The following is a 24,839-nucleotide window of genomic DNA, read 5'->3' as shown; positions in this document are numbered from 1 at the left end:
ATTCCCGTGTCCGAGCTCGCTCGCTCTCTTTTTGCGGGCGGTATCATCCCACTTAATCACTGACTACCGCAGTATACCCTGCTTTTGTGTTTGTGACTCAGGGCCCAGTCACGACGGATTTAGACAGAGGGGGGAGTGGGTGGTTGCTTTAATGCGCAGTAGGTTGGTGCTAATATAAAAGTATCTCCAAACACGCATCTCGTAACTCAGATCTTGTAATACACAGATTCGTCTCTTTTTTTTTTAGGACAGGAAAAACAAACTTATATCTCTTAGTTGAGACTCAATTTCCTCTTAATCTTGGTTTTTCTTGTTTTTTTCTTTTTTTTCCAGAAGAGCAGAAGGGTAGCAAGAAACGACATTTAAGAAAAACAGAAAGCCTCCCCCCGCCGTCCACAGTAACAAAACTCAGCCCCTCAGTTTCGTCATTGGCAAAATAGCCCGGGGAAATTTTATTTCTCTTACGCTACGCGCGCACAAAGCCAGCAGCCCATCGGTAAACAGCAACGGACGAATTGCTTTTATATCGAGGCAACACCCCCGCCAAAATGCCAATGTAAGTCTGTCTTGTGCATAGCTGGAATCGCATTTTACCAATTTCATACATGCTTTTTTTTTCTCTTCCTTTTCCAATCCCGGGAGGAATACATAAAAAAAAAAAGTCTAGCTGGAGAAAGAGTGACTAACACCAAATGGCGCAACGCTCAGGCTCAAGGACCCCTCCACAAAATATAGGAAGTTCCCTCCTGTGAACCTCCCCGATCGCCAATGGCCCAGCAAAACTCTTGACAAGGCCCCCAGATGGCTCTCGACCGATCTCAGAGATGGAAACCAGAGTTTGGTTGACCCAATGGTGCGCCGCTACCCTCCACGGGACCCACGAACAGGCTGTTGATTGTCTTCCAGTGACTAACATACCCGCGCGGTTGCAAACAACAATAACAACAGAGCGGAGACGAGAAATGGACCTACTTCAAGATGCTATGCGAATTGGGCTACAAGGAGATCGAGGTCTCCTTCCCATCTGCCTCCCAGACCGACTTCGACTTCACCAGGCGCCTGATCGAGACTCCAGGCGTTGTCCCAGACGATGTGTTTCTGCAAGTTCTCTCACCATGCCGCGAGGATCTGATCAGGAGGACTGTAGAGTCCGTCAGGGGCGCCAAGAAGGCCATCATACACATCTACCTCGCCACCAGCGAGTGCTTCCGCCGCATCGTGTTCGGCTTCACAGAGGAGGAGAGCGTGGAGCTGGCTATACGCTGCACAAAGTTGGTTCGTTCTCTGACCAAGGACGACCCGACACAAGCCGGTACCGAGTGGGGATTCGAGTTCAGCCCCGAGACTTTCTCCGATACCGGGCTGGACTTTGCTGTCCGGATCTGTGAGGCAGTCAAGGCGGCGTGGGAGCCGACGGCCGAGAGCCCCATCATCTTCAACCTGCCCGCCACCGTCGAGATGTCAACGCCCAACGTCTACGCAGATCAGATCGAGTACTTTTGCCGCAACATCTCGGAGCGCGAGAAGTGCTGCATCTCGCTGCACCCGCACAACGACAGGGGCTGCGCGGTCGCCGCGGCTGAGCTGGCCCAGATGGCCGGCGCGGACCGTGTCGAAGGCTGTCTGTTTGGCAACGGCGAGCGCACTGGTAACGTGGACCTCGTAACCCTGGCTCTCAACCTGTACACTCAGGGCGTAAACCCCAAAGTCGACTTCTCAGACCTGAACCGTGTTATTGGCGTTGTCGAGGTCTGCAACAAGATACCCGTCCATCCCCGTGCGCCCTACGGCGGATCTCTGGTCGTATGCGCCTTCAGCGGCTCGCATCAGGATGCCATCAAAAAGGGCTTCCAGCTGCGTGAGGCCAAGGGAGCCGGCTACGAGGACTACTGGCAGGTGCCGTACCTGCCACTGGACCCCAAGGACATCGGGCGCGACTACCACGCCGTCATCAGGGTCAACTCGCAGTCCGGAAAGGGTGGAGCGGCATGGGTCATTCAGCAACACCTGCACCTGGACCTGCCGCGCGGTCTGCAGGTGCACTTCAGCAAGATCCTGCAGAAAATTGCGGACGAGCGGGGCCGGGAACTGCTTCCGGTGGAGATTACGGACTTGTTCCAGGAGACCTACTTCCTGAAGGGCAACCCCAGGTTCAGCATTGTCGACTACTCCATCACACCCGACAGGAGCTCGAGCCCCGCGCCGCCAGCCCCGGGCAAGACGCAGGACACCAAGAACCTCAAGCGAGTTTTCGAGGGCGTCATTTCGGCCGATGGTCGGGAGTACACCCTGCGTGGCCGGGGCAACGGTCCCATCTCGTCGCTGGCCAACGCGCTGCGGTCTGTCGGGGTCGACCTCGATGTCAACGAGTACAAGGAGCACGCCGTTGGTAAGGGACGCGACGTCAAGGCTGCGACGTACATTGAGTGCACAGCCTCGGGCAGCAGTCAGAAGCTCTGGGGCGTGGGCCTTCACGAGGACGTGGTTCAGAGCTCTCTGATTGCTCTGTTGAGTGCGGCCAGCAGTGTGAGTTTATTTCCCCGTGTCTAGTTCCTGATATACATCGCCGCTGTTTTCTTTAGTGTCCAAGTTTACTGACGTGTGTGTGTACTGTGATTTAGTTTGTTGCTAGCCGCCCGGGAAGCCCCGTCCTGGCCGTCGAAGGCGTCAAATCCAACGGTAGTGAACAAGTACCCAAGGGTCTTGTCCAGTCCCTCGAGGCACAAGCGGAATCCATGTAATGAATGAACATTATGCTCTTTTGTGTTTTTAGTTTGGGATCGCTCGAAGTGGTCCATAAAAAAAAGAGAGAGAGAGAGAGAGAGAGAGAGAGAGAGAGAGAGAGAGAGAGAGAGAGAGAGAGAGAGAGAGAGAGAGAGAGAGAGAGAGAGAGAAAAAAAAAGGCTCATTTGCAAAAAAAAAGGAGTTGGTGTTTCTATGGGGCAAAGGCATACTGGGTGTTATAAAATTGTCAGATCTTCGGTTGGCCTTTTGCATGCAATTTAATGGTTTAACTAAACTTCCTACTCCCGATTGAGACCACGATCGATCCGTATTAACGCCGAATGGCAACGCTCTTTGGAGCCAGTTGGTTACGTGGGGTTGGTTCAGCATTGACTTCTACAACGTCACGCGTCTATTTTGATCGACTGGAATACTAACGAGATGCCGGAATGAGCATAAATTCATGGGACAAACTAACCATCTATGTTGTCTCCATTCCTGACTAAAGCAATAAAAAAGGCAACTGACAGTCATATGAAATCCATACATCTCCGTACAAACAGTCACAGTTCCCTGGAAATGAAAATTTAGGGACCCCAGTGATAGTAAAATGAGATGATGGAATGCAATGGACAGAAGGAGATTAACCAGTTGCCGGCTGCCAGTGCTCCCTTTGGCGGGGTCGTTGGCCCCGCTTCCCAACTGTCAGTCAACCCCAGGGTCGGGCTGGCGGCCTGTCTGGACCTCTGCAGAAATAGGGGCGCCGGGGCGTTACTGTGGGAAAGGAAGGAGGGGTGACGATTTGGGCAAGGGGGGGGAAAGAAAAAAACACAAACCAAAACAATTTATCATTTACACAAGAAAGAAACAGACAATTTGAGCTGTGCAGATTTGCAGCCAAAACCGCCAGCTTGCACTCTTTTCTTCTTCTTCTTCCTTTCCTGCTCTCCCCCCAATAGTCCATCTTTTAATTCAATTCTCTTGAGGATTCTTCTCTATTCTGAAAGCCCTCGGAGTCGACTTCCAAGTCAACAAGACACTCGATCGACCAAGTCCGGGCCCTCTTCAAGTCTAGGCAAAAGATACAAAAAAACCCGTCTCTGAAAAGGTACGTCTGCTCATTTATTTCAAGCTTTTTTTTATTTTTATTTTTTATACAACCTTGAAACCTCGGAACAACCCGCGAGCCTCAAAGTTCTCAAATCACGACACGAAGACTTGATTACGCCTCTCCGTCTCTCTTGTTCCCAGCTGTGCGAGGCTGTACGGGCTTGTCATTTCATAGGGAGCAAATGTTGGCCGTATCCAAGGGGATAGGGAAAAGGCATACTTTTTTTCTCTTGCTTTCCTTTTTCTCCTGTACTTGGGCCGTTTGGTCCAATCCACTTTATTGACCTTAGCCCAAACAATTGCGGTTTCTTTCCCCCCTCCCACACACACCACGGTTCTCACCGTTCCGTCATCCCACCTGCATCCACACGTGCATGTACACAACCAAGCCAGCCCGCTTCTACGCAAACTATTATTTGCCCCTCACCTTTACTCCGACTCGTGTCTGCCTAGAGGCGGTATATTCCCTTATCCCATTAGCAAACGCCGAAACCAGCAGGGACACTACTCGTCTAGATCAAAGCTACCACCGACCTACTACATTTACGGCCGACCTTGCAAATCAACTCATCCGGAACTTGGGGATTTGGCTGACTCTCGAATCTACAAACATCAGATAGCCTCTGTTGGGCAACAGCAGCAGGCTCACCATGGCGACGTCAGACATTACGACGGTGCTCACAAATTCGCTGTCTGCTGGTAAGGGCGTCTCTCTTTGCTATTCGTATCCTAGGCCTTTTCCGCCCAGTCGTCTTCTCGACTTGCTTGCTGACAGCTTTCTCTTTTTGCTATCCAGACGCGAATCTGCGACATGCCGCCGAACAGCAGCTCACACAGGCGGCTGAGACCAACTTTGTACGCCCGCCCTTCCCTCGAACCTCTTACCCTTCGCGCCTTGTAGGCCGTCGATCTAATACTGACCACTACGGATTTTCAGTCATTATACCTTGCGACTCTGGTTACTGAGCTAGCAAATGAGAATGCCCCGGGTCACATCCGAGCTGCCGCCGGTATTGCGGTGAAGAACGCGTTCACAGCTCGCGAGTTCAGCCGTCAAACTGAATTGCAACAAAAATGGCTTCAACAAACAGACGATGAAACCAGGGCAAAGGTCAAGAGTCTCACTCTTCAGACCTTGTCGTCAACCAACTCCCAAGCTGGCCAGGCCGCCGCTCAGGTCATTGCCTCGATCGCGGGCATCGAGCTTCCCCGTGGGCAATGGGCCGACCTGATGAACATCCTCGTCACAAACGTCAGCGAGGGCCAACCCCACCAGAAGCAGGCATCCCTGACCACAATAGGATTCATCTGCGAGAGCCAAGATCCTGAGCTCCGCGCCAGCTTGGTCGACCACTCCAACGCTATCCTGACGGCCGTCGTCCAGGGTGCCAGGAAGGAGGAGACTAACAACGAGATCAGGCTGGCTGCCATCACCGCCCTTGGAGACTCGCTCGAGTTCGTCGGTAACAACTTCAAGCACGAGGGTGAGCGTAACTACATCATGCAAGTAGTATGCGAGGCCACACAGGGCGACGACTCGCGTATCCAGCAGGGTGCCTTTGGTTGCCTGAACCGTATCATGGCCCTCTACTACGAAAACATGCGCTTCTATATGGAGAAGGCACTTTTTGGCTTGACCATTCTGGGCATGAAGAGCGAAGACGAGGATGTTGCCAAGCTGGCTGTTGAGTTCTGGAGCACCGTCTGCGAGGAGGAGATTGCCATCGAGGATGACAACGCACAGGTCGAGAGCGCAGACCAGGTCAGGCCATTCTACAACTTCGCCCGCGTGGCCACCAATGAGGTGGTCCCCGTCCTCCTTACCCTTCTCACCAAGCAAGATGAGGACGCTGCGGATGACGAGTACAATATTTCTCGCGCTGGCTACCAGTGCCTGCAGCTTTACGCCCAGGCTGTTGGTGGCACCATTATCCCACCTGTCATCTCGTTTGTTGAGGCCAACCTCCGATCCGATGACTGGCACAACAGGGATGCGGCCGTCTCTGCTTTCGGTGCCATTATGGAGGGCCCTGATGAGAAGACTCTGGAGCCGATCGTCAAGTCGGCCCTCCAAATCCTTATCTCAATGATGGACGACTCCTCTGTACATGTCAAGGACTCGACTGCTTACGCTCTTGGCCGCATCACCGAGGCCTGTTCCGAGGCTATCGACCCCAGCCAGCACCTCGAGCCTCTGATCCGCTCCTTGTTTGCCGGCCTGCTCAACACTCCCAAGATGGCTGCCTCGTGCTGCTGGGCTTTGATGAACCTGGCGGAACGTTTCGCTGGCGACCCGGGAGCACCCCAGAATGCCATCACTCCTTACTTCAACGACAGCGTGCGCAGCCTTCTCGACGTCACCGCCAAGAACGACTGCGACTCGGCTGTCAGGACGGCCGCATATGAGGTTCTCAACGCTTTCATCGTCAATGCCGCAAACGACAGTCTGCAGGCCGTTGCGACCCTTTCGGATGTTATCATCAAGCGCCTGGAGGAGACGATACCACTACAGGCCCAGGTTGTCAGCGTCGAGGACCGCATTACGCTCGAGGACATGCAGACCAGTCTGTCAACCGTTCTCCAGGCCATTATCGGCCGCCTTGACAAGGAAATCCTTCCCCAGGGCGACCGAATTATGCAGGTATTGCTGCAGATTCTCTCGACGGTCAACGGCAAGTCCAGTGTTCCTGAGGCTATTTTTGCCACCATCAGCAGCCTTGCCAATGCTATCGAGGAGGAGTTTGTCAAGTACATGGATGCCTTTGCGCCATTCCTCTACAATGCTCTGGGTAACCAGGAAGAACCCAGCCTGTGCTCCATGGCTATCGGCCTCGTGAGCGACATTACACGGTCGATGGGCGAACGCAGCCAACCGTACTGCGACAACTTTATGAATTACCTTCTTAACAACCTGAGGGTCAGTATTAAGCTTAATCAATACCCCTGGGTGATTTGGTGTCTCTGCGCTAACAAATAGATTGTATTCAGAGCTCAACACTCTCCAACCAATTCAAGCCTGCCATCCTGCAGTGCTTTGGAGACATTGCCAATGCTATCGGTGGCCACTTTGAGACTTACCTGTCTGTCGTGGCTCAAGTTTTGCAACAAGCCTCCACTGTTACCACGGTACCTGAGGGCTCATATGAGATGTTCGACTACGTCGTCTCATTGAGGGAGGGTATTATGGACGCTTGGGGCGGTATTATCGGTGCTATGAAGAGCGCCAACAAGAGTAAGTCTAAAGAATCCCTTTTAAGCTTGCCACAAGCTAGCATGTGACAAGATTTAATTCATACTAACTGAGCCACTTGTCCTTTGTTTAGCCCAAGCGCTGCAGCCTTATGTACCGTCAATTTTTGAGCTGTTGAACCACATTGGTAGCGACTCGAACCGCAGCGAGTCTCTCATGCGGAGTTCCATGGGTGTTATTGGGTAAGCACGCTCGTCTTCAATCCTTTGAAAAAAGCAAACATGACAAAAAAAAAACTGACAAACTTCCGTCTTTGCCTCAACAGCGATCTTGCCGACGCCTACCCGAACGGGGAGCTCGTGGATGCTTTCCGTCAGGACTGGGTCACTGCTATTATCAAGGAGACGCGCTCCAACCGCGAGTTTTCATCCCGGACAATCGAGACGGCACGCTGGGCACGTGAGCAGGTCAAGCGTCAACTTGGGGGTTCCGTCAATGTCATGCAGCAGACTTGAGAAGCTTTGATATCCGGTTCCTAGGCAAACGGAAATGCCCTCGACAAGTGATGACCGGCCAAGCAAAGTCAACCCGATCCCACCCCGCCGAGCCGGGCCCGGTGTTCCTATTCACCACCAGCCCACCGCCAACCCATTTTTTGACCGATCCGCAATACGAATGCGGACAATCATCTTATGGCCCCTTCACATGGCCGGCCACGGTCGACCCCGTCCAATCAAGTCCCTTTGATTCGCACTGGAACTTGTTATGATGCGAATGTCAGCGCTTCCTTCTTTTTTTTTATCTGCAGGCGTTGAGATTTGTTGGATGACGGAACGCACAAACATCACTGCCCGACTGCAATACCCCCCCCCAAGTGAATGTATATAATTAGACCCTTTGAAAAACACCACCCCTACACTATTAATCTTGAGATCACGTCCAATCAACTCTGTTGCCCCTTCATACAATCTTGCACCACCTACACACTACACCGATGATTTCTCGCTAGACATCACTGCACTTCCCCTGCCATCCATTTTATTTTGTTTCTCTTTTCATAGACCACAATCTACCCCCTGAACCGTACCTGCACACTAACACCCTTTGTAAGATGGCTTCGGACTCTCTCAAAAATTCTTACCATGAGAATACGGAACATACCCCTGTTAAAAAAAAACCCCCCAAAACCCCAACCCTGCAGCAAACCTTTCCCCTACCTTTCCCATCGGCTTTTGTGTTTGGCGAACCGGACCGAGGGAGGTTGTTCCCTTTTTCCCCCCATGTTTTAGTTTTCTTCTCAAACCTAGAGTTTTGCAAAATACTGGCTTGGCATTTTAGTCTTGATCCAAGTGGACAAGGCCCAAAGGCGCCCCGGGGAGCATTGTGGAATGGAACCTTTTTTTGTGGAAATTGTTGTTTTTTTATCTTCTTGTCGTGCCCCTATTCAACTTTGGAGGACATGAGGACGAAATGAAACTTGACGGGAGACGAAACAAACGAGAAAGGATTTTTTACAAATGCAAGTACGGGGGGGAGAAGTGTCAATGAATCTAAATCTCAGTCGAACGACTCGACTCGGATGATGACGCTGGCAAGGTCGAGTGACCACAGCGCACCCTGAATAGCATGTTTTTTTTATCAAATCGAAATCAACATGTTTTAACGTCAATGTAGTCGTATATTGTGATGAAATTATGTTGGTCTAAACCTGTGCTATGTGGAAACAAAATGGCCATAAAAACAAAAGGCTAGGGAGGGTATATTCGTATGCTAATCGCCCAACAAGTCTATATGCGAGCAAAACTTTTAGCCGCTCTAAACAAAAACCCCCAATTCAAAAAAAAGCCGGCCCGCCTTTGGTAAATCTCGACAAAACTTTAACCGAAATCTACCGCAATGATGCCAGGGAAAAAAGAAGAAAAAATAAAGCAAGATAGAGCACAAACTATGGTCCCCCATATACGTGCGCCCCTCCATGTCCTGGTTACCATGGGGCGAAATCCTCAAAGCTCGCCATCAGGATGAAAACAAAACCGACTTTCGCCAATGGCTTCAAAAAAGCATCTCAATTCTCACATACCCTCACTGACATTAACATAGCTGTACAGAGCGCCAGGTGGGACCCAAGCATGGGCCTGATTTTCGCTGATGTAGGACATGAGCGAGTCCGTGTAACCGTCGGCGTGCGAATAGTATGCCAAATCGTGCTGCGGATGGTGGTGAGGGGGCGCGCTGCCCATGCCCGCAAAGTGATTGACGGTTGCCGAGGCAGTGTGGCCCCCAGCGCCGCCTATGGGGTTTGGGTGTGTCTCAAGGACTTCGAGGAGAAGGTTTATACCGTTAGGATGAGACTCCCGCGTGCCTTCGGCAGGGTGATGCTGTGGTGGCATTTGCTGCTGCTGTTGCTGAGACAAGTGGTGCGGATGGTGCTCTTGCATAGGTCGGTGTTGATGGTGGTGATGTTGTTGATGATGGTGTGGTGGTTGTTGGTGGTCGTGGCTGTGTTGATGGTGTTGTGGTTGTTGATGTTGGCTTTGGAAGTGGGAAGGCTGTGCGTTGATTGCAGTGAACCTCGAAGCTGGCTCAATAAAAGTGTTTGGCATCGGGTGAAGCTCATGGTGAGGATCCTTTCGTGGCGCATGACCTTGAGAGAGTGCCGTCCTCGTGTCTTCTGGTCGAAACGGTTTCTTTTCAACGGGTGATGATGTCGCGCTAATATGTTGCAGAGGTTGAGGTACTGGATCTTTCTATGCATTTGGTAAACGATGTGATCAGCGAGTGCAGACTGGAAAAGTACATCGAGTCACCGCGAAGAAACTTACTCCGTCTGCCATGGTGCCATCCTTGCTGGTAGAGCTTTTCTGACCACGAGCAAAGCTCTCGAGCCCGATGCGCCAGTTAGTGGCCAGAGGCCAAGTTGCCTGGCTTTCGACAAGGATATCGAGGCATCGTGATAGCATAGTAGGTGCCATCTTGGCGATCATGGGATTCGGGCATACTATTATTATGTTGTTAGTACGACGATGATAGAAAAAGGGGGTGGTGGGGTGTTCAACATACTGTTGGGATTTTTACAAAGATGCGCAGATAAGATTCCGCAACTGTATACACAGAACGCCTGGAGAAGTCTCAGTTAGCGTGATGTCAAAGCATGTTTGGCGTGTGAATCGTGTGTGATAATAATAAAGCTTACCATAATCTGCGCACCAGTTCCATCATTCGGAGCTCGATCCTTGAACTTGGCGTCGATTTGATCATATAGGAGATGGACATTCGTAAACAGCTCAGACGACATTTTGGTCCAGAATTGTGCCCGATTTTTATCACTCTTGCCGGGGAGCATCATGTGCATGTAAGGCTTTCGCAGAACAATGTTGCATAGTCGCACCACCATTGTGACAGCCAGGTATGCTAGATCTAGGCCGTCCACTTTGTAGCCTTTCAGCAGCATACAGCTGAACTGATGGTCATCGGGTAGACTTTCCTCCCAGGCATTGAGCTCCTTTACCGTTTTGGCATAGTCGCTGTTTTCATGCCAGGGGGACGACTCGTTGTCCTGAGATACAGCTCTGCGAGAGATTTTGCCCCAGAAATAATGCGCCTGGATGAGACTGGCAAACAACGACCGTGATTTGTGCGTTGTTAAACTCGGATTTGCCTTTGCTGGAGGGGTATCGGCCAGCGCTGCTCTCGCCTTGGGCACGCAGCCATTCGCAAAATCTTCTTCGTTACAGGGCAGAAGCGCAGTAATATCACATGTTGCCATGGAAACTGGTGACGAGGGCCCCGAATGCAGGTTGTCCTGACTGTGCAACATCCACTGATATTGGTAACGACGATGACAAGGGGTTTTGGTTAGCAAAGAAGTAGCTTGGTTATAGAGCAATCAATCCATCCAACTACTTTTTTGTGTTGGAGTGAGCTGAGTTGACATACCAGGGTTCGCCGAGCAGACTCTGCATTGACAATCCACTCCTTTGTTGGGTTCTCACAATGGTAGGTATCCTCACGGTGGAGCTGCATGAGAGCAGCCATGCGCATGGCGATTCCAAGATTCAGCTGGTGAAAATTGGAAATAGTAGATTCTTGTTAGCATGCAAATGGGCATCGGTGCGAGAAAATGCATGGATCTTGCTGAACTTACAAAGCTGGCATTTTTAAGCCCGCTTCCTTGTTGAGCAATGCTAAGGAGGTAGAAGCCTTGACATGTTTGCAACGAGGGTTTGTCGTACAAGAGCTTCAAAGCAAGCCGAGACGCACTTGCTATGTATACCTCGGAGGCTTCGATACCCGTACGGTACTGCTTGACCAAGGAGGGCGTGAAGCGGGCTGATATACTAATAATTCCCAATAGGAGGAAGGGACTGATAGACCGGTGATCCGTTCTCAGGCGCTCCATAAACATCTGTTTAGGGATAAAGCCAAGCTGGAAGTAATGGTGAACAAAACTGGTGACGGCATCCATTATCTCCGGCAGGGCCGGAAGTATCTGCCATGGGTCATCATCTTCGGGGGATCTGAGCTGTCTGCCGAGGGCAAGGTGTCCAGATGCCGAGGATGTCGGGACCGACGCAATCGAAGGGTCGGCTCCAACACGGGGCCGGACATTGGTGCGGACAGCACCCTTCTCAGCCTTAGTGCGCGGGTGGCGGTACTCGCGGTCCTTGTCGGGTTGACCTCGTACCGGAAATATACTGTAGCGAAGGTGTAAGGATCAAGGCTCATGGATGGATGGATGGATGGATGGATGGATGGAAGGATGCTGTCGAGAAAGAACTTTGGACGGATAAGAGTAGGATCAAAGGGTCCCTCATCCTTAGTGCTGATACATGAAGATCAGAGCAGGCATGGGTGTTTTTGATATGTACTACGTACATAGGCAAGGTAACCTATGTACGTATGTACCTATGATACACCTTAAGGTGCCTGCCTGCCTGCCGTATGATGGCCCAGGGTCCTTTCTTTCGTCCCTTCTTCTTCACCGTGTTGTATGGAAATAGAATTTAGAACTAAAGCTCATAAAAAAAGCTTACCATAAGTCAGCGCCGAGACCGGCGTCCTTGCAAGATTTGCATGGAGGTTTCTTATCATGAATACACTTGCTCCTCATACGGCGACATCTGGAGGTCAATGTGAGATGATAATAGTCAGTCATCCAATAAATCAAAGCTGTTTGTGTCAGTTAGGCGGCGACACCCAAAAGCACCGTCTTGCAAGCAATCCATGCTAAAAACTTTGAGTTTTTTTTGAGTTTTTTTTTTTTTTTTGGCAGGTTGATTGAACCGCTCCGCCTGATGGATGGGTTCCCGAAAGTGTCAAGAGAACCAAAACAAAGAAGAGAAACAGAATACAAATAAAATGAAAAATTGAAAAATTGAAAAATTGAAAAATTGAAAAATTGAAAAAAAAAACCAACCTTTTGCAAGCAATAGGAGCTCTCCGCTTAACAACGACGTCACCTGTGTCTCTTTCGCCGGATCCGTTCCCCTCGAGACCAGACCCAGATCCAAGTGGAGCGATAATGGACGATTTTACCTCCGAATCCATATGTACCCAAGATGAGATATGCAAGGTACGTACGGTGAGTATATAGGTAAGGTAGGGGTACGCTTGTGTTTTGTGTGACCTGGGGGTATGGTTATGGGAGCAGTAAGTTTAGTCAACAGAAATCCCACTGTTCTGGCTGGCTTTCGGATCTGCCGTCGGATTTGGGACCTGGCACACACGGTCGGCGCGGCGCGGGGTGTGTGGATGACGGTAACAGCTAGAGGTATTGTTGGCGGCACCCCGGGTGAACTGTACTGTACTGTACTATAATTTACTGACCCGACCTGACTGCGATGCGAGCGGTTGGCTACATTAAGCTGTGATGCCGGCGCGGCCCCCGTCTTCGGTTTGGTCTCCTCTGTTGTGCTTCGGTGAATAGGCGGGTGCCGAAGTGCACTAGACTAGGTCTGGTAGCCTAAATGCTACGGAATACTCCAGCTTTTAAAAAATCATGAATCGGGTCCAGTGGTCTCAAGAGCTAGTGTCCAGCTGTTATTGGATGATGTGTTTGGTTGCGGGGGCGTTTTTTTCTCGACGGAAAAGCAAAATCGATTCAGATCTAACGGAAATGGAGCCAAGAAACACTCAGTTACGAGGCTGGCATTGGTTCGTTCGGGCTCTTACCGCTGGTAATTGAGAGCTTGGGTCTGACAACTGAGCTGCTTCTGGACCTGGTTTTTACCATCCTGCCAATGGACTGCTTACCCGCAAGCCCTGAGCCGGGAAGGACGAGATCTAAAACCCCCCAAGGGACCCCACCCATTTCACCCAGTCGCAACTTCCCTCCGAGTGCCGTTACAGCCTCGAATGAAAATCATCGCCCCCCATTTTTTAGTCGAGGGCCCGTCGGCAACAGAACCACGCCCAATCTGTTGCGAAAAGGGCCAACCTACAATAACGCCGAGTGTTGGGCTTTAACCCATTCTTTAACTCAGTTAAGCCCGTAATTAGGTAGGGACCTAAATATTTGGTAGAGCGTCCAACTTGCCAAGTATCTTAGATCCTACTTGCTAGGTGAGTACTTTGTAGGGAGGTAGTAGTTAGGTAGGTAGGTGGCAATGTAGATCTATCTGCGTACAGATGAACCACAGAAGCCAACCAAGCTGGGTAGTACCTTTCTGGGGATTGATTCCAACTCCAGGTCGTTCAATGCATCGGTAAAACATCTACCTCAATTATGCGCACCCACTTGCCTGCAGCTTCGCCATCCACTCCAAATCGACCCAAGCCTTCCTTTGCCCGAAGCTCAGCTGCCCATCAGTGGACACAGCCATCACCCCTGGACCCCTGGCAGGTGACAGAGGGTTTTGGTCATTTGAGAGCCTTGGCGCTAGCAAGCTTGCAAGCTATCAATTTACCAGTACCAACCTGTTCAATTGTTCAATTTGACTGTGGCCTTGCTTTCCTAGCTACTCACAATCCGGGGCCGAGGGATAACAAAATGGTGATCTTGACAGAATTAATACAATTGTATTCTTCAAGCTGTTTATTCGCTACAAATTACATCACTGTCGGCATGCGAGATTGTCTGGGTCACTGGTAAAGGCCTAACGCGGTAATCAAATAAGTCCTGTCAAGCCGCAATGGGCGCTCGGTGGCTTGGCAACAGCAACTTGAGTGCGAGGCAATCAATCAATGCACGTTTGCAAAGCTCGCCCCGAATCCGACCTCCATTCCTCGGTTGCTATGGTTGCAAATGCACCGAGACAACCCCTCTTGCACTTTTCGCCATTGGATCACGCGAGCGGGCACGCGAGCTATCAACAACGCTATCACAGTACAGTACAGTACACCAACATGCGAGTCAGCAAGTAAAGGTGGCGTCCAGTCTGACTAGCTCCCTTATCAATGATGGTGGCAGTACCGTAGATTGGAGTTAAAATCGCCTGGATAGGTGTGCCAATTTGGTTTTGACTTTGATAGTGATCCTTGAGGTTTCCAAATATTCGATGTCCGGTATGGGATGTGCATTTGCAGTTGCTGAATGCAGCATTTCCGCATGACTTGGAAACTTCATTCGATCAATTCGCCCTCGCTTGTGCTGTCAAGTGCTCAAGCCCAGCTCTGAAACAAGCAAAACAATGGACGGGCGAACAGTGAGCTTGACTGATGGGCAAGCAGTTTACTCTCCAACCATCGCATTGCATGCATACGCGTAACCGCCACGCCGCGCCACGCCACCGCAAAAAATCACCTGGAGACGGGAGACAACAACTGAGACTTACAAGCAACCTTGCAACATCTTTGACAATGACAGAACCTCGCAATTTATAGTATCTACAGTGCATTGAGTACCTGTTGTGCTTTTCTTTTTATTCCTCGCCTTGACAACGCAACGCGTCTTTGAATGGCTGCCTGGGAGTACCGTACACAGTGCTATCTATTGACTTATTTGAGCAACGGTGTGTGTGGTAGATAACTTTACCCCGAGGTATCTTAGTTCTACTGTGGGAAAGGTAGGCTTTGCAGCTTGGAGGTATGATAGCTCTACATGCCGGAGGGACTAGATTGGGCAAAAGGCAGGCAAGCAAGCTTGCGCAACCTGGGGTCAGCTGGTCGTGACTCGCACATTGTACCTATCCGACGTACCTTACATGGCATTCAATCCAGGCTACCTCCCAAGCTCCCTTGCCTCCATGTCTTGCCTGTGCAGGGTCTCAAGGTACCGTACGGAGCAAAGTGCCTGGAAAGTACGTCAATGTTTCTTACATAGAGAAGAAAAACGGGGGCGATAACTGACTCGATCGCTCTCATTGGCCCAGACACCCCCGCAACCCCGCTGAAGCCGGGCGGCCACCTTCCTTAGTTCCGCCTGGGATTCAGAGATGCTGATCCAGCCAGTGGCAGCCACACACACGAGGTGCACAGGCCATAGAGGTTACTGCTAGCCAGCTGGGCAAGCTGGGGAGGGATCCACCCCCCAACACAGATGCGTCACAGGAGCAACGGCTGGTGGAGCTCTTTACCAGTGGTGGTGGTGGTGCTCCGGCTGCGGACCGGCTGACATAGCATCTCACTTGGTCAGAGCTAAAGCGCCTTCTAAACCACTTATCTATCCACCTTCGCCTCTCTTCTCAACCTCTTCCTCTTTCCCCTCATCCCTTCCATCAACATCTCAAACCAACTGGAATCGCCCCATCTCGCCTGCTATCGGAACGTCCCGTTGCAGGCTTTTGAAAGAACGCACGCTGAGATTGCAGCGTGCTGTTGAGTGAGGTTGTTTCGTTGTGTTGCTGGCTTCGCCTCATTCCCTTTCTTATCTCTTGTGTCGTTTAGTCGCAGGCAGACAGACGCAGTCATCGCCCCCACGATATCTACTTTTTATCCTTTTTTATCAATTGTCTATTGAAGTTTTCACAATGAAGAGCGTCATCCTTCTTTCTTTGGCTGCCTGTGCCGTCGCAGCGCCCACGGCCAGCGTCGAGACCATCCACGACGGCGCTGCCCCGATCCTCTCGTCTTCCAACGCCGAGGCAATCCCCAACGCCTACATCATCAAGTTTAAGAAGCATGTCGACCACAAGTCTGCTGCAGACCACCAGATGTGGATCCAGAAGGTCCACGGCGAGCGTGAGGACGAGAGGGTTGAGCTTCGCAAGAGGGGTCTGTTCGACCCTGTGAACGAAGCCTTCACTGGCCTCAAACACACTTACAACGTTGGCAATGGCTTCCTCGGCTATGCCGGTCACTTTGACGAGGAGACCATTGAGAAGGTCCGGAGGCATCCTGATGTAAGTCTCATCTCCATCGATTGCCATTGGGAAGGAACTCGAGAATCGAGTTGTGTTTTCGGTCTTGACTAGAAGCTGACCATTCCGCCATCCAACAGGTCGAGGCCATTGAGCGCGACACCATTGTCCACACCATGAGATACGAGGAGGTCAAGAAGGACGAGTGCAACCCCGACCTCGAGAAAGGTGCCCCTTGGGGTCTGTCGCGTGTCTCGCACCGCGAGTCGCTCTCCTTCTCGACTTACAATAAGTACCTCTACGCCGCCGAGGGTGGTGAGGGTGTTGATGCCTACGTTATTGACACTGGCACCAACATCGACCACGTTGACTTCGAGGGCCGCGCCCACTGGGGCAAGACCATCCCTGCCAACGATGAGGACGTCGACGGCAACGGTCACGGCACTCACTGCTCTGGCACTGTCGCCGGTAAGAAGTACGGTGTCGCCAAGAAGGCTCAGGTCTACGCCGTCAAGGTCCTCAAGTCCAACGGCTCTGGCACCATGTCCGACGTCATTGCCGGAGTCGACTTTGCCGCCAAGAGCCACAAGGCTCAGGTCAGTGCCGCCAAGGATGGCAAGCGCAAGGGCTTCAAGGGCTCCGTTGCCAACATGTCTCTGGGTGGTGGCAAGACCACCCTGCTTGATTCTGCTGTTAACGCTGCCGTCGATGCTGGTATTCACTTCGCCGTCGCTGCCGGAAACGACAACGCCGACGCATGCAACTACTCTCCCGCCGCTGCCGCCAAGGCCGTTACTGTTGGTGCTTCGGCTCTTGATGACAGCCGTGCATACTTCTCCAACTGGGGCAAGTGCACTGACATCTTCGCCCCTGGCCTGAACATCCAGTCCACCTGGATCGGCAGCAAGACCGCCATCAACACCATCTCTGGCACATCGATGGCTTCCCCCCACATTGCCGGTCTCCTGGCCTACTACCTGTCCCTCCAGCCTGCTTCTGACTCTGAGTACTCGCTTGCCACCATCACCCCTGAGAAGCTCAAGGCCGATCTTATCAAGGTTGCCACCGTCGGCATTCTTTCCGACATCCCTAAGGACACTCCCAACCTGCTCGCCTGGAACGGTGGCGGTTGCAGCAACTACTCTTCCATCGTTAGCAAGGGCGGCTACGAGGCCAAGACCCAGGCTGACAAGTCTAGCTCTCTCCTTGACTCGGTCACCGAGCTGGAGAAGGCTATCGAGCATGACTTCCGAGTCATCTCCGGCAAGGTCGTCAAGGAGGCTTCCTCTATGACTGGCAAGGCTGAGAAGCTTTCCGAGAAGATCCACCAGGCTGTTGATGAGGAGCTCAAGCACTTCTTCAGCGAGGCTCGCGTGTAAGATGTCAGGCAGTATTGGAGCACAGCTCCATTGTTTCATATGTAGTGCATGTGTGATTTGATTTTTAATACACCAAAGATGGCTTGCTTGAACCATTACCTCATCGTCAATATTTCCTTTGTCATTTTCTCACCGCAGTGGTCGAATGGGAGGGATACACGATGAAAGATGTTGATGATTAGAACCTAGGTTACTCTTGCTCTTTCATTTGAATATACAACATTGCTCGTTAGGACTTGCTGCTCCTTCTTTTTTGGTTTCAGCACTGGGTTTAAAATAGCTCGAAACTAGGGGTCTTGGCATCTCGCCGAATGACTATTATATCAAGGCTTGGTGGCACGATGTCCATAGGATCATAATGTAGAGTTTTTCAGGGCACAGTGTACTACTTCCTACTCTGGTGTTTTTAAGACTAGGTATGTCCTCCGGCATCCAGTAACTGCTCGCGCATTCTGAAACAATGATGTGATCTGTCAAGAGTCCTGCGTGATTCAAGTTTAGAACCTAGACCTTACCAAGCTTCTGATGCCACAAAATTGCCGCTTCAGGCCCACTTGAACCATCAAAGAATTATACTGTAAGATGTTTACGTTTGCAGAATCACCACATTGGGGTGTCTCTGTTCCACAGCGTCAGAAGTATTCGTTCAGGCTGTCTAATGTGATGAAGACGGCATATACTGGCAAAGTGAGAGAAAATATACAAAAGGATTTGGCACAGGGCCGATGTGAACAAAATCGACATTATAAGAAGACGTTTACGTCGTGGCACTTGTTATATTTTTCCTTCGTTTTACTCAACAGCCGGGTCTGCTTCGTTTCTGTCTACCTATACCAAAAACACGACTACACTTCCCCTGGCGGTTTACTGCGGTGCAGCTCTTTTGAACCTTTCTTACATATTAAGCACTGTTGTGAAACAGCTTATCAACATACATACAACCTAACATCAAGTTTATTTATTCATATCTCTCGACCATAAACCCACAACAGTTTACGAGATGAAGTTCTTTACCGTCGCCATTACCTTCTTCTTGGCAGCCACCGTGTCTGCGCAGGCGCGCACAGGAGCTAACGGCAAGTAAGTAATACAAGGTTGGTTGTTGATGTACGTAACTCGCGTGTGGAGATTAAATGAGATGAAGAAGAAAAGGAAAAATACCAACAAAGGAACCACGAACTAACGAATAATCCAAACCGAAACAGCTGCGACTTCCCCAACGGACCGACATGCAAATCCACGGGCAAGCGCAACACCAAAGGGCCGAGATCTTTACGGAGCCGGATAACTCGCCAGGACTCAACTGCTGCCTGCTCCCGGCCCGGCGCGGCAACAACGACGTTGACAATTTGTGCGTCAAAGACGACTTCAGAAGCCCGAATAGGGCGAGGTCGAGGATCCTTGGCTGGAGCCCGAGGATCAAGCGGGTCGATGAGTCTGAGGAGGAGTAGGATAAGGAGCAGTTTCTGTTCGATTTACCGGGCGTTGGTGAAGGTTTGGTAGATTTATACTTGACTATGGGCAAATGTCCACATAATGATGTTGGGTAATGGAGTGGGAAAGATGTATGCATGCACTGGGGTGAAGAGGTGAGAATTCAAACAAGCGTGTAATATTTTCAAGGTGTATAGGTGGGTAGGTATTTTAAGGAGTTATTTGAATTCGAAGCGAGCATTCTGAAAGCATGCACCTTAGGTGCCTACACTGAGCTTTTTGTTCCAGGAACCTACGAGGTTCCAAAACCTTAGTTTAACATGTGCTAATGTTATTCTCTCAAACAGAGTTTATCGTGCCTGATGGGTAAGGTACCTAAGGTACCTAAGGTAGGTAGGTATGTGAATGTGTTCCTTACCTCGCCAGCTGTTTCCAGTGCAGGTAGCGGTGGCAATTTCTATTCCTAATCGAGGAAAACCCAACTCTATCCATCCCAGTGGAAGGTGCATCCCTTCTTCTTTTTGATGAGGGGTTGGTTCGGGTCGTGCCTGCCACACAAAACAACAAGACCGCCTGCACTCTAAACATCGGGTGATTATACAGAAATTTTCGATGGCCACCTACCTGCCTAAGCTCTCATCAACCACCGACATCCTGCTCTGCTCCTTCTCATGATGTGTTTCTGCGGCATACATTGGGTCCAAAGCCGGGTGGACTGGGGCCCCAACCTAGGAACGAGGGTGTTGTTGGAAATGTCTCCCAGTTCTCGTGCCATCGTTCACGCATTATTCTCCGAAGCCAATAGTCAGAGCAGCAAAGAAGCCCCAGCTTGATCGAGATATAGATCCTTTAGTCCATTTGTCATTCGTTTGCGCCTATTCTCACCGTATTGCCTCTTGACATCTATTCATTACAGCCCTTGATCGTCTCATTACCAAAGAGGAAAACAAAAAAAAAAAAACTGTCTTGTATTCGTCGACACTTTGCGTTAGATCCTCAGCACGCACTATAACTAGCATCTTTCAAAATGCTTCGAACACATTCATCAAAGTCCCGGCCGGATATCAAGCAACGCAAGTCGACATCGCCCGCCCGCCCCGGTGGCGTGCATCTCGAGCACATCGACATTCAAGATGCTCGGCGGGACGCACATACAGCGGCCACAGAAGCGTTTGTCCGCAGCCAGCAGCGCAACAACGTTGCAGACGCGCCGCTGTTTCCAGATCCGGCCCCAAAGCGGGCGAATTCGACCCGCGATGGGTTGAGGAGACAGCAGAGCGTAAGATTTGTCGCAGACCGAGATGAGGGTAGTGATATTGAGCGTACGGGAAGTCATCGATCAAATAGGCGTGGTGGAGTGGGTGCCTTGAGGAGCGGCAAGGAGCGTGGAGAAGTCCGCGACAAGGAAAACATGAAACCACCACACGAGGGTGATATGGCTCCATCAGATGAGCCTGTTGTCCCAAGTGCGACCCCCAAGATTGGTCTGCGAAGGTCCAAATCCATGATATCTGCCGCATGCGAATTAGGTCCGGCACGTCCAGAACGTACGTCCAGCGTCAAACGTTCAGGTCAGGCTCGAGTTCAGGTCCGGAGTGATTCGCCTCCAGCATCCTCTGCTCGCAGATCCAGCGAAACAAATGATACTTCAACCTTGAGCTTACGTGCCCCCAAGTCTATGAGTTTTCTACAGCCGTCCAGGCGAGAGGATTCTCAGAATGACTCCGTTATCAGCATGGATTCAAGCCACAAAGAGACCGCGAACCATGCAGAAGCACAGAGTGTCTATTCACAACGAACCACGATCTCGGGACGGCTCAGAGCTGCTCCTTCCATGTTGTTCCGTTCTGGCAGTATACGGTCGATTGGATCCGGTCGACGATCCATGCGTATGTCGATGCGAGACGGCCTCGATGAAAACATCCAGGCCGCGATTAGGGGGGCGGAAATTGGATCGCGACGATCCAGAAACTCAAGCTTGACAGGCAAGGCAAGAAAAGCTTCCCAGACCCTAAAGTCAAGGATCAAGACACTGTTTGGCCGACGTAGTAAGGACCATGGGAAAGCTTTTGGTGTCGAAGCATTCGAGAAAGCAATTGAAGCTGATCAGCAGGAAGATGCTGCATCCAACGCAGCCGGCTCTGTTCGTACGAGTCTGAGTCTGGGCGTCAGAAGCATGCAAGAGGAGGGAACGCTTTCTCAAGTATCATCAAGAGTCCCAACTGTTCAAACTGTTATTCAAGAGCAATTGATTCGGTCTCGCAAGGGCAGCCTAGCCAGTCTACAAAGTGAGTGCCGGATGACGGCATCGGATGATATCTCAAGAGCTACCAGCTGGGGAAGTTCTGGCCATTCGACTGTTGCAAGTCAGCAACAAGCCTGGAGTGATTGGCAGCAGCAAAGACTCTCAGTGATCACAGAAAAAACTGCAGGTGTGGCTTCGATGTCTTCGCCAGAGGATAGACACACTCTCAGCGCCGAGCCGGCCGAAGACAGGCGTGTATACTCGGCTCTCGCCAAGAGACTTGCAGAAAGACAAAAGCTAGCCGAGGCTGGTTCCAGGGCCAGTGACGATGCATCTGGAATCCATAATGACAGAGATGACCGGGCAGAGAGACCGGCGAATAGCATATACCTGGCTGCTGATGATCCGGAAGGCGGCACAATCAGATGCGTGGCAGCTTCGACAGAGACGGTGGAGCACTGTCAAACAAAGGCCCCGGCAGTCTCCAAGCTCGACAGCTCGGCCAAGGTGGCAAATCGCTGGACGGCATCGATATCATCGCTTGAGTCGGCGGTATCCGAAACCAAGCCAAAGAGACACGAAGCCCGCTGCTCCACTCCCGATCTGCCCAGTCTAGGGATGCCAAGGTCGAACAGAAGCTCTGCATTCTTTGGTAGCCCTACATGCTATCTGTTTAGGACAACATCTCCGTATCGCCGGGCTCTGAAGGAAAGCAACAAGGCAGCATTGGCGGCGGCGGCAGCAGCGCATGCTGTGCAACCGTCACCGCTGGCCAGGTCAGTCGAATCCCTGAAACTGCCTAGTTCTATCATGGCCGGGCAGCCATGGACTGTAGACGAAAATGCTGAGTATTCCGAGAGTGTCTATTCCGGAGATGAGAACGATTACCGGTCCAGCATTTCCGGATCCGACACAGCCAAAGAGGCAGTGAATGTAGACGATGAATCAAGGAAGGTCACGAAAATTACACCGCACTTGTCCAGGCGCAACATGACGGCCTCGTCCGAGTCTGTCGACTGGAAGACGTGGCTCGCGGCCAATGTGAGCAAGCTGGAGATGCAGCCCTCGCCCATCCACGGCAATGGGCCTGTTGCGTCCAACTCTGGGCAGCCGGCTCACCAGGGACATAGACGGGAGGCCACACAGATCTACGATGATGCGGATGACGAGCACGCTGACGCTAATGAGGATGACAACATATTCGTGACCGAACATGACAATTCGATGCACGCGGAACAGACGACAAAGGCAGATGAGAAGCAGATGACGCCACTGGGCGAGGTCCAGCACAACGCTACTCGGGCACCATCCTACGATGGAAAGGCAACGTCGAGCACGTTGGCAGAGAACCAGGCACCACGAACTCCGATTCCAGTAAAATCTGGGCTGGCACGAGCTCGGTCACTCTATCGTACACGTACCAGCGCGGACGGATCCCCCTGTCGACCGCAGGCTCCAGCATCTGTCAAGTTAATAAGAAGGCGGACCGCTGCAGTTGACGCGGCGAGTCCGGAAAAGCTGGACCTGGACGACATGGCACAGCATATGGCAGTAAAGTCCGAGATTGGGCGCGAGAAGACCACGATAACAGCCAGTAGGAGAATGGTTGATTTGTTCCTTAGCAGCAGACGGAGGCGGATGGCGAGCAGTAAGGATGCCGGTGATGCTTTTGTCTGATGATTTGTCACGAGCGGAGTTGTGCTGCTTTAGGATATTGCTTAGGTTGTTGATTGTGGTTCTGCCGTCGTGAACTATAGGCTGTGGGTGGCTAGGGGCTGCATGTCACACAGCCTCATTTCTCCAAGTCTGTCATGGATTCTATTTTTTCTTCTGTTTTCTTTTTGATCTCGCATCTCGGGCTGTAGAAATTACCGAGAGGTCGGGCTTCGTAATACTTTTTTTTGTCAGAAACAGTCAAGTGAAAATTAGGTAAAGTAGTAAGTAACTCAGGCAACAACCAATCAGGTTTGAAAATCCAATGGAATAGAAAAAAAGTTGCAAATCGATCGACTGCACAGTGTATAGTAAATGTCAAGCGAAAAAGCACCGTGCAAAGTACCCCTAAAACCACATGCTTGACAGCACAATGATGTCACGTAATGAACGGTCATCGAATCGCATGCTCCCCTAGCGATACTACCTAAAGATTTGGAATTCGACAAGCAGGGCTCCACCAACACGATTCACAGAGCCGAGGCAGTCTTTCCTAGAATGAAGGCAACCCCCGAATGATGAGTAAAATAATAACAACAAGGTGGTACCGGAGAAAAAAAAAAACAACTTAATAATAGTACTGCTGCGCTTCGTTTCGAATTTTAGTTTTCCTTCTGATTCTTGGTGAATCTGTCCTGTTACTGCGGCCATGAGAGCACCCTTGGGGAGACTCATTTATCGTTCATCACTCACTGCAAACGTATCACCACTCAAGCCTTCTGTATCAAAACTTATATTTCCAGTCGCTTGTCGACATCAGTCTACTCGTCCCACATTACCTGACAGCGGATCCAGAAATCGTCGTCTTCTCCGGACAACGACAGTCTCACTTGGAGCGCTTGGAATCGTCTACTACTACAGCGTCGGCACCATGTCTTCAAAACTCATTCCGGACAACCCGGCCGAGGTGATGGTGATTCGTAATATCACTCCGAACATTGTGACACTTTCCGTACCGTTCAAAAGATTCGGACGTTTTGACATTGGAGGCAGGGGGACAATAGGTGCGCACCCTATCATTCGAGGAAATACTGGTTACTTGCAGTAAACGCTGCAAAGAGATTCCTATCAAGTCGCTAACACATAAAAAAAAATAGTCCGACTCACATCTGGGTCGCTTGCTGTCTTCTCTCCCGTGGCCCTAACGCCAGATGTCAAAGCTAAAGTGGCCGAGATGGGCGGTAAGCTGCAGTATATAGTAGCGACCGACATCGAGCACCACATCTTCGTCTCGGATTGGAAGAAGGAGTACCCAGACGCGCACATCTTGGGCCCTGAGGGTTTGCCAGAGAAGCGCGCCAAGGTGCAAGACGACGAGAGGATCGGCAAGGAGGCGTTCCACACCGTCTTCACGACGGCGGACAAGGGCAAGCAGACGGTGACGCCCGAGTTCGACGCCGACTTTGTGTACGAGTTTGTCGACGCGCACCCCAACAAGGAGCTCGTGTTTCTGTACCGGCCCGACCGGGTGCTCATCCAGGCAGACATGCTCTTTAACCTGCCGGCCATCGAGCAGTACTCGCGCGTCCCCGAGGCGGCCAAGCCCACGAACGGCCTGCTCAACAAGTTCTTTACGAGCATGATCTCGACGGCAGGTGACGCCACGGGCATCAAGCGCTTCCTGTGGTACGCCATAAGCTCCAAGGATCGTGATGGCTTCAACAAGAGCGTGCAGAGGATCAATGAGTGGGATTTCGTCACGATTGTGCCGTGTCACGGTGAGACGATGGAGGGTAACGGGAAGGAAATATTTGAGAAGGTTTTTGAGTGGCACTTGAAGGGAACCAAGAAGCCTTGAGAGGGGGGGG

The 24,839-nt window shown here is 51.2% G+C and overlaps 8 protein-coding genes across 8 annotated transcripts; 7 read left to right on the top strand and 1 right to left on the bottom strand.

The window, feature by feature from the left end:
* The first annotated feature begins 167 nt into the window (after window positions 1-167).
* Window positions 168-2,880, top strand: PgNI_00329 (uncharacterized protein). The gene is made up of 4 exons (XM_031120411.1): window positions 168-556; window positions 709-853; window positions 949-2,526; window positions 2,622-2,880. The coding sequence occupies exons 1-4, from the start codon at window positions 549-551 to the stop codon at window positions 2,739-2,741; spliced, it is 1,851 nt and encodes a 616-aa protein (XP_030985808.1). The 5' UTR covers window positions 168-548; the 3' UTR covers window positions 2,742-2,880.
* A 705-nt stretch (window positions 2,881-3,585) lies between these two features.
* Window positions 3,586-8,727, top strand: PgNI_00328 (uncharacterized protein). Its single transcript, XM_031120410.1, has 7 exons — window positions 3,586-3,832; window positions 4,451-4,533; window positions 4,631-4,689; window positions 4,772-6,751; window positions 6,823-7,066; window positions 7,158-7,266; window positions 7,350-8,727. Exons 2-7 carry the CDS (start codon window positions 4,485-4,487, stop codon window positions 7,537-7,539), a joined length of 2,631 nt encoding a protein of 876 aa, XP_030985807.1. The 5' UTR covers window positions 3,586-3,832; window positions 4,451-4,484; the 3' UTR covers window positions 7,540-8,727.
* Window positions 8,728-8,733: 6 nt separating this feature from the next.
* PgNI_00327 (uncharacterized protein) lies at window positions 8,734-12,644 on the bottom strand. The gene is made up of 8 exons (XM_031120409.1): window positions 12,441-12,644; window positions 12,058-12,144; window positions 11,169-11,718; window positions 10,961-11,083; window positions 10,218-10,844; window positions 10,085-10,142; window positions 9,847-10,022; window positions 8,734-9,771 (listed from the first exon to the last, which is right to left on the bottom strand). Exons 1-8 carry the CDS (start codon window positions 12,569-12,571, stop codon window positions 9,097-9,099), a joined length of 2,427 nt encoding a protein of 808 aa, XP_030985802.1. The 5' UTR covers window positions 12,572-12,644; the 3' UTR covers window positions 8,734-9,096.
* Window positions 12,645-15,207: 2,563 nt separating this feature from the next.
* On the top strand, window positions 15,208-15,580 carry PgNI_00326 (uncharacterized protein; the record flags this gene model as incomplete). The annotated part of the gene is made up of 2 exons (XM_031120408.1): window positions 15,208-15,261; window positions 15,440-15,580. The coding sequence occupies 2 exons, from the start codon at window positions 15,208-15,210 to the stop codon at window positions 15,578-15,580; spliced, it is 195 nt and encodes a 64-aa protein (XP_030985801.1).
* Window positions 15,581-15,639: 59 nt separating this feature from the next.
* On the top strand, window positions 15,640-18,066 carry PgNI_00325 (uncharacterized protein). Its single transcript, XM_031120407.1, has 2 exons — window positions 15,640-16,302; window positions 16,401-18,066. Exons 1-2 carry the CDS (start codon window positions 15,931-15,933, stop codon window positions 17,637-17,639), a joined length of 1,611 nt encoding a protein of 536 aa, XP_030985804.1. The 5' UTR covers window positions 15,640-15,930; the 3' UTR covers window positions 17,640-18,066.
* A 573-nt stretch (window positions 18,067-18,639) lies between these two features.
* Window positions 18,640-19,090, top strand: PgNI_00324 (uncharacterized protein; the record flags this gene model as incomplete). The annotated part of the gene is made up of 2 exons (XM_031120406.1): window positions 18,640-18,719; window positions 18,901-19,090. The coding sequence occupies 2 exons, from the start codon at window positions 18,640-18,642 to the stop codon at window positions 19,088-19,090; spliced, it is 270 nt and encodes an 89-aa protein (XP_030985803.1).
* A 1,010-nt stretch (window positions 19,091-20,100) lies between these two features.
* Window positions 20,101-22,995, top strand: PgNI_00323 (uncharacterized protein; the record flags this gene model as incomplete). The annotated part of the gene is made up of 1 exon (XM_031120405.1): window positions 20,101-22,995. The coding sequence occupies one exon, from the start codon at window positions 20,101-20,103 to the stop codon at window positions 22,993-22,995; it is 2,895 nt and encodes a 964-aa protein (XP_030985885.1).
* Window positions 22,996-23,523: 528 nt separating this feature from the next.
* On the top strand, window positions 23,524-24,829 carry PgNI_00322 (uncharacterized protein; the record flags this gene model as incomplete). Its single annotated transcript, XM_031120404.1, has 2 exons — window positions 23,524-24,035; window positions 24,129-24,829. The coding sequence occupies exons 1-2, from the start codon at window positions 23,681-23,683 to the stop codon at window positions 24,827-24,829; spliced, it is 1,056 nt and encodes a 351-aa protein (XP_030986080.1). The 5' UTR covers window positions 23,524-23,680.
* Window positions 24,830-24,839: the final 10 nt, after the last annotated feature.

This window comes from Pyricularia grisea, assembly GCF_004355905.1.
Source record: "Pyricularia grisea strain NI907 chromosome Unknown Pyricularia_grisea_NI907_Scaffold_1, whole genome shotgun sequence".
NCBI classification, from domain to species: Eukaryota; Fungi; Ascomycota; class Sordariomycetes; order Magnaporthales; family Pyriculariaceae; genus Pyricularia; species Pyricularia grisea.
Note: the sequence above shows the minus strand (reverse complement) of the source record. Positions and strands in the feature narration are given on the sequence as shown.

What these genes read in the sequence shown, in the direction of transcription:
- PgNI_00329 (XM_031120411.1), top strand. An exon ending in AGAGTTTGGTTGACCCAATG is followed by an intron (nt 854 to 948) that starts GTGCGCCGCTAC and finishes CAATAACAACAG; the next exon opens with AGCGGAGACGAGAAATGGAC. An exon ending in TGTTGAGTGCGGCCAGCAGT is followed by an intron (nt 2,527 to 2,621) that starts GTGAGTTTATTT and finishes ACTGTGATTTAG; the next exon opens with TTTGTTGCTAGCCGCCCGGG.
- PgNI_00328 (XM_031120410.1), top strand. Translation starts at nt 4,485, where the DNA reads ATGGCGACGTCAGACATTACGACGGTGCTCACAAATTCGCTGTCTGCT. An exon ending in CACAAATTCGCTGTCTGCTG is followed by an intron (nt 4,534 to 4,630) that starts GTAAGGGCGTCT and finishes TTTGCTATCCAG; the next exon opens with ACGCGAATCTGCGACATGCC. An exon ending in ACCTTCTTAACAACCTGAGG is followed by an intron (nt 6,752 to 6,822) that starts GTCAGTATTAAG and finishes GATTGTATTCAG; the next exon opens with AGCTCAACACTCTCCAACCA.
- PgNI_00325 (XM_031120407.1), top strand. Translation starts at nt 15,931, where the DNA reads ATGAAGAGCGTCATCCTTCTTTCTTTGGCTGCCTGTGCCGTCGCAGCG. An exon ending in AGGTCCGGAGGCATCCTGAT is followed by an intron (nt 16,303 to 16,400) that starts GTAAGTCTCATC and finishes GCCATCCAACAG; the next exon opens with GTCGAGGCCATTGAGCGCGA.
- PgNI_00327 (XM_031120409.1), bottom strand. Translation starts at nt 12,571, where the DNA reads ATGGATTCGGAGGTAAAATCGTCCATTATCGCTCCACTTGGATCTGGG. An exon ending in GAACTGGTGCGCAGATTATG is followed by an intron (nt 10,143 to 10,217) that starts GTAAGCTTTATT and finishes AGACTTCTCCAG; the next exon opens with GCGTTCTGTGTATACAGTTG. An exon ending in ATGGCACCATGGCAGACGGA is followed by an intron (nt 9,772 to 9,846) that starts GTAAGTTTCTTC and finishes CCAAATGCATAG; the next exon opens with AAAGATCCAGTACCTCAACC.